The following is a 12,010-nucleotide window of genomic DNA, read 5'->3' as shown; positions in this document are numbered from 1 at the left end:
TTGAATGGAAAAGCACAGGCCAGCACTATTCATTTATATGTTTATTGTTTCTGGTCATGAGGGACCACAAAGTTTAACTGGGTTTCAGCTTGATTGTAAATACCATTTTATTGTAGTCTGCTTGCACAACCTCACTGTGATAAAAACAAGTAATGAGAGAATAGAAAGTTCAATGTGTACTGAGGCGGAAGCACTTTTGTTGTTGTTTTATTATGTGATTTGGATACTAATTTGAAGACTTTAATTTGTTCTAAAAGATTAACAGCCTCGGATTGTGAATCTCTCAAATAAAATGTGAGGGTCGTTTGAGATGCCTTATAGTTAAGTACTTATGTCAGGACAAATGCTCATCGCTTACCAAATATCAGATTTTCTGAATAAGTGAAACAAAATGCAGAAATGGCGAATTCATGGCATCACTTTCTCTCATCCAATCATAGTGCTACCAATTTTCAACGGTGCTGGGATGCTGTCGTTAAGCTTCTGTATTGAGTGTCAATGGAGAGAAAATTTCTTAACATCCACAAAATCCAAAATGTTGGGCGACTGTTCTAATATTTACAGAAGTTGAAGTGGGCATGAGTAGATATGAGCAAATACATTTTGGTGACGACTGATCATAAGATATATAAGAAAGAATTATAACGGAAAGGATCTCTGTGAAGTATCAAAACGTAAAGCTAGCTAGCTAGCTGGTTAGCCCAGCTAGCTTTGACTGTTACGATCACCACTAGCCTATTTCATGCCAGCGGGAAAGTGATGGTGAGGGAGGCGGTGCCAAGTGAGGCTCCGGCAACAAATGTTTAATAATGAGAGCTTTAAAAACTTCATCACAACATTTTCAATCACTTTACAACACTATTTCGGCGTACGGCCGTACTATGCTACAAGTGTGGAAATACTTTAGCGAAACTGAGCCTGGTAGTACGATCACTTGCAAAACATGCTAGTCTATCCTCAAATGCGCTAACGTGAAATACAAAGAGTAAAACGGAGAAATGATTAGCCTAGCCTAGCTACGATATCCCCGCTAAGGTGAGGAAAAACAGTACTCCCGCTAATCATATGTTATTGTGATTTTTATTCTCCACACCTTTTTGCCGCGTAACAACTCCCACATAATACATCCGATTGACACTTTTCAAATTTCAACTTGCTTCAAAAATTCACGCCTCCCGGGGTGTATAATCGTCTGATTCTACATTCCTTACAGTATTTGCGCAATTTAACGTCAAATATCAACTTTCCCCCATTCATTTTCAATGGGACAGACATTGAACTTTTTCTAAGAATCCCTTTCCACGCCCACTTCCATACATATAAATTATCATCATGACCAGGTGTCTGATACTGCTCGGTGGCACAGTTGATAAAGTGCCCAGTAACCAGGAGGTCATAATTTCATAATTTATCTCTCAATTTACTTCATAAGGATTCCACATGCATTCAAATCTACGCATTCATCTATTAGCATTCAGTTTTCAGCATTCCCACGCCATTTCCCTAGAAATTGCACTTAGTCTAGTTACTGTATAACAATTAAATTGAGCAAAATGGTGCATTGTATTTTTAATCATTTACTTTGTTGCTATGCCCTTGTCGATTTTTTTGGTACCAGTCTAGCCCCGACTTGCATGTCATCTGGGGATTGCGCTGCGCTGTATAAACGACACATTAAGGCTCTTTTATGTTTTCTTAAGAGCTAAATCCTTCACTTGACGGTCGTTCATTAATGAACCGGCCGCAGAATGGATGATTAACCGCGAGTGTGCATCCCTCTTTGGCACCCGTCGCCGATTTGTACGGCAATATACCAGCCAAAGTCGTTTACCTTTGCTCAAGGATTGTTTACGAGGATGTCACCGTCATGCAACTCAAAAGAAGCACATTCTTATGACGTCGACCACATGTGTCAGGTCAGAACATTTAGTGCTCGGCTGGTACTGAGTGGTCGGCACATTGTTCCGCGCTGAGTAAACAGACTCAAACGCTGGTGTTTTTTCATCGGGGAGGTCACCTCTCCCACACCGAAGCCTGAACAAACACTTTTTTTTGCCAGTTTACGGTTTCCCCAGACGGGAAGAGAGTCCCGTGGCCAGGCAGGTTAATTCAGGTGCGTCCTGCCTTAACCATTAAACTTGACTGCGTGTGGCCACACATTCACTTGGGAAAATGTCAGGAAAGGTCATTTTTCTCTTGTCTTTGGCGCTTTCGTCGGCTCAGCAGCTCTGCGCTCCAGGTAGGAAAAAAAAACACACGTATCGACTCGATCTTATATATGTATACAGCATATATATATATATTAATGTGTGATCTTGCTGTCGTTCTCTCAAATGTTTGCACATTTGTGATAACAATCGCACTGAAATACTAAAAATTGTCGTAGCAAATGTTCAAACTAGCGGTGTCAAAAGTAGTGCGTTCATTTTGAGTTATCCTGTAATTTAAAGGTCCTTTAACACCGCAATTTTTTTTTTAACGCGCAATTAATGACCGCGCCTTACTTGGAAAGCCTGATTGGGGGAATTCCAGTCGCAACGTTCACGTCAAAATTTAGCAGTAATAAATTTAATAATAATACGTATATTTGTGGAGACTGGGGTCAAGTTGTATTTTACCATTTTTAAAATGTGCAGAATTTCACAAGTTACTTCCTGTTAAAGATTAGGTACCTCTTAATATGAAAAGAAAAATGCACTGAGCTGTCACCAATGTCTTACAAATGCAATCATGCCATCTAGTGGCAGGAAAAATGACCTCAACACAAATCAATATCACACTTTTTTTTACAGAACAGTACATCTTTTTAATTTTAACTACATTTTATGAATAATTATGAAATTACTTTATCAAGCCATATTTTTATTAGTTTAACTTTTTTCCACTTTTATGTTAACAAGAATATAAAAAAAATTATTTTTATTTTATTTTATTGTACATTTAGAATATATATAAAAATTTTGATTAATCGTGAGTTAACTATTGAAGTCATGCGATCAATTAAAACCAAGAAAAAATATTTTATCGTACATTTAAAACAGATGTAAAATGTGCGTTATTTGTGAGTTAACTTGAAGTCGGCACAATTAATTACGATTACAAATTTTAATCACCTGACACCTCTAGTTCAAACATACTCGCATAACGAGTATGCTCGAACATACTTGCAAATATGTTTGAACGTACTTGTAGGCTAGATGCTACAAACATAGCATATTGTTCCATAATGCTACACGGGATTAATACCCCGTGAAAAAATTACGGAGCCTAAATCATGTACTGCAGATATTTTAATAAATCATAAAAGTTATAAATCAGCAATGTTTTTGTACTCATTTTTTTTAAACTTAGTGGTATAATGTGGGCCAAAAGCGTTTTTTTTCCCCCCCACTCGCACATGCACAAGTAATACCCCGTGGCATTCTGGGAAAATATGCTAGGTTTGTAGCATTTAGCCTACAAGTACGTTATTACATATTTGCAAGTAAACATACTCGTCAGTCAAAGATGTTTACGCCACATTGGCACTTCCACACTTGCGTTGTTCAGCCAAACAATTATTATCATGTATAAAATATTGTACTTTGTCAAAAAGATCCAATGTTTTTCATCACGTGACTGCATCTCATTAACGATACAGCTATGGTACTTAAGTGTTGTAGCCATTTTTTATTTTTTTTTTTAAATACAATTAGAATTTTTTTTATCCACATTAAAGTAGCACTCAACAACAACGAAAAGGTAAAAGGACAAAATGTGTAGCTAATTGCAGCTCTGTGTGCTATTAGCTCAGCTAACGACTTCCAAAATCACTTCTGAATTATTTTTTTTTTTCCTTTTATGGCTACAGACGCTTCAAATGGCTACAAAGTTCGGCTGAGCATCCGAACAGCTCTGGGAGACAATGCGGTGAGTGCTATCTGGTTCCATCATCATTAAGCATGCTAATAGAAGCTAACGGCCCCTGTTGCTATGGCGACCAGGCCCATCTGGCGACCCTCTACAGCCTTTGATGTGCTCTTCTTGTTGTTTTTCTTGTTTAATGCAGTATGTCTGGAACCCAAACGAAATGTTCCTCTTCCGAGCCACGCTGGCTTTCGCCATGAGGAATCATTTTGACGGGGAGGAATTTGAGTAAGGAAACAAATACGTTGTTGTTTTTAACCCTTACATACAGTGAATTAAACTCAATTTAGTTCATGACAAGAAACAGGTCGGTAGAGAATTCTTCCAAAAAGAGGCTTCAAGCTGTTGTAGTTCAAACTATAGCTTCTGTTAGCTTAATGCTATAGACGGGCTAACGAATACCATCTATGTGGAAGTGTAGTAACCCTTTATGACTAATATTAACGCACTTTAATTAGAAGGAGAAGGCTCTATATGTATGTGTGTGTCAGTATTTTACTGCCCCCATGTGGCCATTGTGTACATAACATTTTTTTAAATAAAGTACAATATTATATATAGAGTGCCATTAAAAACTTTTTTTTATTTTGTTGTTTTGTTTTAAGGGCGTTTCCATTCATTTCCACGGAGCAATACGATTTAAGAAACCCCATAAAAAAAAAAACACATTTACTGCAAGTGCAGTTTAACAATTCCAAGACTGCCACCATCACGTTGTTGAATATTTTCATTTGTTTTGTCATCAAATTTAAGTGAAACAAAGGCATTTAGGAGGCTTTTATTTTAGAGTATGTAAGGGTTAACAGTACATGCTCGTTGCACAAAAACAACAGCATGTGGACTATCGCTCCATAAAAGCCAATGAGTTGCATTTTATTTGTTTATGGAACATCTCCACAGAGTGGCCAACATCGTGGTTTGTGACGAGACGCTGCGAGTGTCCTTCTGGTTCGTGGTCACGTGGCCAAACGACGCCAGCCGCTTGGTGGAAGGAGGCGAGGTGGAGCTGGCAGTCAGGTGACGTCCGCTCACTTGCCCGTTCGGAGACATTTTGTCTCACTCCAAATGAGTTTTAGGAGCATCTGACGCATGTGGATTTGCAATGTGAAAAGAATGAGAATACCCTATATTTCCTTAGTGATATAATTAATTCTATAAAAAAAAAAAAAGACGACCAACCGGATTCCAGCTCCTAGGCCACGCCCCTAAAAAGTCACTCATCATTATCCCAATACCGTAAGTCATATTACAACAAGAAAAACTATTTTATTTGTATTGATAGTGTAAGAGAAATTTAAAAGTGACATAAGAAATTATGCTACGAGGCTAAAAAAATATGACAGTATGTATGGTGAATAGTTTATAAATACAGTTTACATTCTCTGTTATTGTTTTTATACCACACAGCGCTATTTTTACTTTATTACAAACATGCAACAAAACAATTAGGGCTGCAACTTAAAATTATTTTAATAATAGATCAAGCTGATGAATAATCAATAAATAATATTTATTTATTCCTAATCCTTTCCCTTTATTCAAAAACAGGACATTGTCAAATTCAACAAACTGAATCATTTCCTGGTTTGGTCCATCACAGCCGTTAAAAAAAAATCGGCAAAAATGTTGATCGTAGTTTTCCAAAGTAAAAGCAGAGGTTTGAAAACGTCAAATTCTGATTACACAAAAAGATAGTTGGCCTGCTTTCATGGAAGACAAAAAATAATAATAATCGGAAAATATTTATTGCTGCGAGTTGAAATTCCGAGAATTTTCATAATTTCAAATTAAACAAGGTATCTGAACAATTAATCTATTATAAAAATTGTAGTCAATTTACTCCTCAATTAGTTGTTGATGAATACATAATTTTTTGCACCACAAAAAAAGTTTTTTGTATTTTTTTGTTTGGAGCTGGAATGGATGAATTTCAATGGGGAAAATTGATTTGCTATTCAAGTCAATGTAGTTAAAAGCTTAAAACAAAAACTTCTAAGTCAAGCAAGCTAACCACATTACATTTTTATATATTGGAAAAAAAAGTTTTAATTTGTAATTTAAACTAAGTGAAAAGTAACATTTTCCAATCCAGTCAAGTCTCCTCCCCCCTCCTCGTGTAAACGATGCCACTTGTCAACTGTACCTGTCAGGAAGTCTCGGAACCGCATCAACAGCGCCTTCCTGCTGACGGATCGGACTCTGGAGTTCGTGGGCATCGCGCCCACTCTGTCGGCTCCCGTGCTGCCCGCCACACCGCCGTGGCTCATCGCCTTCGGGGTGGTGATGGGCGCCGTGTGCGCAGGATTCGTCATCCTCGTCGTCTCCTCGGCGGTGCAGAAGAGACGGTGGGTCACGTCACAGCATTTTTTTTTTTTTTTTTTACACACAAAAAACATTAGCATACAAGTTTTATTTTACAATTTTAAAAATGTGCAGAATTTCACACGTTACTTCATATTAAAGATTAGATAGCTCTTAATATGAAAGGAAAAATGCACTGAGCTGTCACCAATGTCTTACAAATGCAATTATGCCATCTAGTGGCAATCATTTTTTTTACAGTCCAGTACGTCTTTTTAATTTTAACTCCATTTTATGAATTATTATGAAATTAGTGTATAATTGACTATAAGATGCTGCCACATTTCTATTAGTTTAACCTTTTTTCCTCACTTTCATGTTAACAAAAGTATGAAAGATTAGAAAAAAATATTTTACTGTACATTTAGGAACGGACATAAAATGTGCAATTAATCGTGAGTTAACTACTGAATTCATGCGATTAATCACGATTCAAAATTGAAATCACCTGACACCCCTAATATAAACAAAATGTGTAATAATAGCAATACAAATAATTGTAAAAGGCAAGGGAACATCATGACAAGTGAAACGCGACTTACCGACAGCAGGAAACTCAATGCAAACGAAATTAAGACAACGAGGCACACTTGGGCATGACATGGCTGGAGGGAGGTGATTGATTGGTTGACACAAGGAACAAAGCTGACGAGAAGAAGTGGAGCCAAAAGTCTAACAAGCAGACAAGACATCAACATGGGACACAAGAAAAAAAGACATCACCTGGAACAAGCTAAATATAACATGAATTATTAATAATAATAATAAAAATAAATAAAAAGTCTATTTTTTGACATGTTCTTCTATTTTCCATTGTGACTCTTAGAAAGAAGGATGAGAACGTGGAGGACGTCACCGAGGACGAGGACGGCGATGTGGAGACGCAGTCGCCCAAACCGCTGAAGAACGGCAGCGTGCGGCAGGAGCTGAGCGGCGTCTCCAACATCGCCTTTGCTGATGACGAGCGAGTCACACAGATGTAATTTTGAAATTCCAAATAGTTTGGGGGACAAATATTGACATATATTATACTATATTATACAGTAGAGGTATGGGCCGATGACCACTTTGATGCTTTACTGTGGTTTTAAGAAGTTAAGGTTTCAATAACTGCTAAAACTAACATGGATGAATTTTTGCTGTTGATTAATTTGCATTGTCCTGAAAACAAAATCTATAATGGTGCCATGATGTACTAGTTAGCCCCAAGGACAGCATGAGTAGCCCACCGGTCTGTTCTAAAAATAGCTCACAAGTGAAGAATGTTAACATAAATTTAACATAGTACATGTTTCTTGACAAAAAAATCTATATTTTGTTATAAAAAAAACATTGTTTTTATTTACTGAAATATATATTTTTAATGACTTTTTAATACTGTGACATTTTTTTCCCCTCTTGGTCATCATAACATCAGAATCTAATATTGGCCCATGCCTAATACAGCAAAGTCTTTATGTGAAACTGTTTGTTTTTCAATCATTATGCAAGACCTTTTTTGATCTGTATGGTTTTAGATACATTTGTACATACTAAATGAATCCAAATATGAATAAAATGAGTAAATATAAAAATCACAAGATTTTTTTTTTATTGTGTGATTGAAAGAGTTCAGCTAAATTGTGCAGCGTGTTTATGAAGCTGCATTTTCTTCAGTCATGACACACATTTGGAAACATTGTAAATGATTTAAAAGCCTTCAGTGTTGTGTCAAAATGAAATGAGGCGGGTAACGAACCCCCAAACTCTTCATCTTTCATCTCTGCGACACGCCAGACTGGGAAGTGACAGCGGAGGAGGCGCCCGATCTCAACTGGGATTCAAACACCTGACACATCAACAGAATGCGGGATTACAATCTAATTGTTGAAAACATGGCCCGCTAAATAATGTTGACACTCCAAACAGCTTACGGTTGACGATAAATAGATTGACACACCTTCTTCAATGGCAATTTTGAGCAAAGAAACAAGAATGCTCATTTCCTATAAGTGTATGACCAAATGTGAAATTGTACAGCTGCACTTCCTCTAGTTGCAGGTGAGGGGCAGAATTGAGCTACAAATTTTTATCAGGTCTGGCTGCAAACCTCGCAACAGTGTAAAAATGTCTTCATTTCACCCGACTACCTAGAGTGGAACTTCAGTTTACAGACATCCTGATTTACAATTTGGTTTCTGAACAACTTTTTTTTTTTTTTTTTAAGGAAAAATGACCTTGGGTTAAGCCTTTCTCTAAAATGGCCACCACATGTAATACACCTGGCAGCTCTCCACTTGATTTTTTCCTCTGATGACGCAAGAACGTGGCTCTCAAATTTGTTGAATGTGTCACATCGGTACGAGGGGCACTTGATTAAAGAGACGCAACATCCCTTTGCGGAGGGGACGAATAATTCAATTTGAAGTTCGAGCGTACTTTTTTTTATCCTAACAGTCGGCCCGAGAGCCGGAGGAAAAATGAATGGATTTGTCTCTAAACAGCTGCAGAAATGAGTCACACATCTTAGAGTGTTATTGTTGTTGGGGAAACTCATTAAAGGAACACAGACGTTTGGTCTAAGAATGTGCGCTTGCTTCACCTCAGTGTCCAGGGATTGACTCGGATGTGCGCTTCTTTTGTTTTCTATTTATGTTTTTTGTTTTTTTTTTGTTTGGGGGCAAAACATGTTTCATAATAGTCAGCGGCCTGAACAAGAGGTAGGTATTTTTTTATCGTGGTCTCATTTATATAACTACTTTGAACAGGAGTGTGTAGTTTTTAGGAAGGAAGGAAGGAAAGTAGGTTGGTAGGAAGGAAGGAAGGAAGGAAGAAATGAAGGAAGGAAGGAAAGAAATTAGGTTGGTTGGAAAGAAGGATGGATTGAAGGACTTGTTGAAAGGAAGGAGAGTAGGTTGGTTGGTGTGTAGTTTTTAGGAAGGAAGGCAGGCAGGAATGAGGGCATTTGAAGTCTGTAGGTAGCAAAGCAGGAAAGTAAGTAGGTAGGCAGTTAGGAAGGAAGGAAGGAAGGAAAGTAGTAATGGAAGGCAAGGGACTGGAATGTTGTTATGGACTTGAAAAGGAAGGTTGGAAGATAAGTATGGTTGGCTGGTAGGACAAAAAGGTAGATGGGAATGTAAGAAGGTCTATTTGTAGTTAGGGAGGGAAGAAAGGAAGGAAGGAAGGAAGGAAGGAAGGAAGGCAGGAAGGAAGGCAGGCAGGCAGGCAGGAATCAGGGCATCTGAAGTCTGTAGGTAGCAGGGCAGGAAAGTAAGTCGGTAGATAGGTAGGTAGGTTAGATAGGTAGGTAGGAAGGAAGGAAAGTAGGTTGGTGGGAAGCAGAGAAGGAAAGGAAGGAAGGAAGGAAAGTAGGAAGGAAGGAAGGAAGGAAAGTAGGAAGGAAGGAAAGTAGTAATGGAAAGAAAGTAGGAAGGAAGGAAAGTAGTAATGGAAGGAAAATAGGAAGGAAGGAAAGTAGTAATGGAAGGCAAGGGAAGTATGTTGTTATGGACATGAAAAGGAAGGTTGGAAGATAAGTATGGTTGGCTGGTAGGACAAAAAGGTAGATGGGAATGTAAGAAGGTCTATTTGTAGTTAGGGAGGGAAGGAAGGAAGGAAGGCAGGCAGGCAGGCAGGAATCAGGGCATCTGAAGTCTGTAGGTAGCAGGGCAGGAAAGTAAGTAGGTAGATAGGTAGGTAGGTTAGATAGGTAGGTAGGAAGGAAGGAAAGTAGGTTGGTGGGAAGCAGAGAAGGAAGGAAGGAAGGAAAGGAAGGAAAGTAGGCATGGAAGGCAAGGAAAGTAAGTTGTTATGGAAATGAAAAAGAAGGTTGGAAGATAAGTATGGTTGGCTGGTAGGACAAAAAGGTAGATGGGAATGTACCTGATGGGAAGTCGGAGGTTTTTCCAGTTCAAATGATGAGCAAAATCTAGTGTCAATATCACCCCCTTGTGTCCCCTGCAACCAACTGACCACACATGAGCCAAAATCAGCCACACCAAAGTTGTGATTGGTCTCCACAAGGATGTTGTTTTACTGAACTTTGACAAAAGAACACAACAAGCCTCCACAGTGACATCCAATCAGATCAGTCCGATTCCTATGCAATATCATATCCTGATCAATATTGCATGAGGGCCTATTTTCCAACAATGCAGATTTCAGGCTGTGCTTGAAATTAATATTTCAATAAATGTGAATCTTTCATAGGCTTTGTGTTGAAAGCCCAAGTGCATTATTAAATAGCCAGTGTGTAAAGTGAAAGATTTTCTGTGCATTTGCAATCACGGCGGGTGTGAAATGACAGTGGTGGTGGGTGCCGATAGTGATACGCCCGCGTGCTGCTTCCAAGAAATCCCCGAAGAATCCAGAAAGCATCCATTAATATTCTTCGGGGTCGCAGCCTGAAAAGGGAAACCCGGACTTCCTTCTCCCCAAGCACGTTGTCTAGTTCCTCCAGGGAGGCCAGCTGAGAGACTTCGGGCCTGATTTACCAAAAGGTTGTACCACTCTGCGTAACCATGACTGCGGTTATTGTGACAAAGACAAAAATAAGAGGTGACTTAAATTTTCTATTTGTGTCAACCTTTTTTAAACACCGGGAAAAAAAATTGATTGCGCCAATCACAAGAAGGAGTCATGCCATATCGCTTCTGACTTGGACTTTGCATTTCCTCGCGTCTGGGTCATTTCAGAGCACTTTGAAAATTGGTGATGGCCTTTCCTAGGAAATTATTTCAGGTGTTCTGTCCCAGTTTTTAAAGTCGAATGGGCAGATAACATCCGGATAAAGTTCAATCAAACAAAAGATGGCTTTTATGCAGTTGCTGGCTTCTTCAAAATTAATGGATCTTAGTAAATCAGGCCCGTAGTCTCTCCAGTCTCCTTGGTCTTCTCTGGGCCTCTTCCCTGTGGGACTAGCCCGGAAATGCAAATCCCTTCCCTTAAAAGTCCCACCTCAGAACCGGTTTCTCTTGGACCTGGCTGGTCTGGGATGGAACAGGTTGCACCTGGCCGGTCTGGGCGGGATCCTCACCCGCGTCCTGCTCCTTGCTGCTCTTCCTCTCCCTGATGAGCGCCACCAGCCGCTGGAACTTGTCGTTGAGCTCCTCCATTCCTCCCGCCGTCGGATCCCGGTCCGTTCCGTTCTCACCTTGCTCGTCGTCCTTCCCGTCATCGCTCCCCAGCGAGCTCAGCGACTCGGCCCGAGAGTCGCGGCCCTCGAACTCGTAAGTCTGCAGCGAGTCGTAGGGCGGCTGCGACGGGTCGGACGTCACCCGGTTCAGACGGAAGTTGAGCAGGTCCTCCATTCGTAAGGGTTGATGGTTGTTGGGTATCGTCCTGGGTAAGGTCGTCGCCACGCCGGTTCCGTTCAGCGAGCCCACGATGCTGTACGTGTCCGTCATGGGGAAAACGGGGAGCTTGGCGTCGGGGTAACTCCGCTCGGAAATGGACGGTAGCGACCAGTCTGTGTCGGCGTCCTCCATGGTGCAGCTGGTGGCGCCGGTGCTGATTAGAGTCTGGTTGGCCGACGAGCTGCTGGGACTCTGGCAGGAAGAACCGGTAGGGTCGGAGCAGCTCAGACTGGCTGGACCGCTGATTGGCGCAGATTGGACCTCTGCTGGAGTTTTCTGCAGAAAAGAATGAGTGTGAGGAATTTAGTATGTAGTTCCAAAGTGGAGGAGTTCAAGTATCTTGGGGTCTTGTTCACGAGTGAGGGCAGGATGGAGCAGGGGATCGACAGGTGGATCGGTTGTGGTGATAT

At 40.1% G+C, this 12,010-nt stretch overlaps 2 protein-coding genes across 3 annotated transcripts in view; one reads left to right on the top strand and one right to left on the bottom strand.

The window, feature by feature from the left end:
* Positions 1-2,014: 2,014 nt before the first annotated feature.
* cltrn (collectrin, amino acid transport regulator) lies at positions 2,015-7,841 on the top strand. The gene is made up of 6 exons (XM_077583037.1): positions 2,015-2,239; positions 3,851-3,909; positions 4,049-4,134; positions 4,807-4,923; positions 6,057-6,251; positions 7,094-7,841. Exons 1-6 carry the CDS (start codon positions 2,173-2,175, stop codon positions 7,248-7,250), a joined length of 681 nt encoding a protein of 226 aa, XP_077439163.1. The 5' UTR covers positions 2,015-2,172; the 3' UTR covers positions 7,251-7,841.
* A 2,384-nt stretch (positions 7,842-10,225) lies between these two features.
* Positions 10,226-12,010, bottom strand: part of LOC144062276 (cadherin-24-like) — a 33,026-nt gene continuing 31,241 nt past the window's right edge. For both annotated transcript variants that reach the window (XM_077583482.1, XM_077583483.1), the window contains exon 14: positions 10,226-11,876. In XM_077583482.1, the coding sequence (XP_077439608.1) occupies positions 11,190-11,876 (687 nt within the window). In that variant the 3' untranslated portion in view covers positions 10,226-11,189. The remainder of the gene's footprint in view (positions 11,877-12,010) is intronic.

The sequence above is a fragment of the Vanacampus margaritifer genome, chromosome 13 (genome assembly GCF_051991255.1).
Source record: "Vanacampus margaritifer isolate UIUO_Vmar chromosome 13, RoL_Vmar_1.0, whole genome shotgun sequence".
In the NCBI taxonomy this organism is placed as follows: domain Eukaryota; kingdom Metazoa; phylum Chordata; class Actinopteri; order Syngnathiformes; family Syngnathidae; genus Vanacampus; species Vanacampus margaritifer.
Note: the sequence above shows the minus strand (reverse complement) of the source record. Positions and strands in the feature narration are given on the sequence as shown.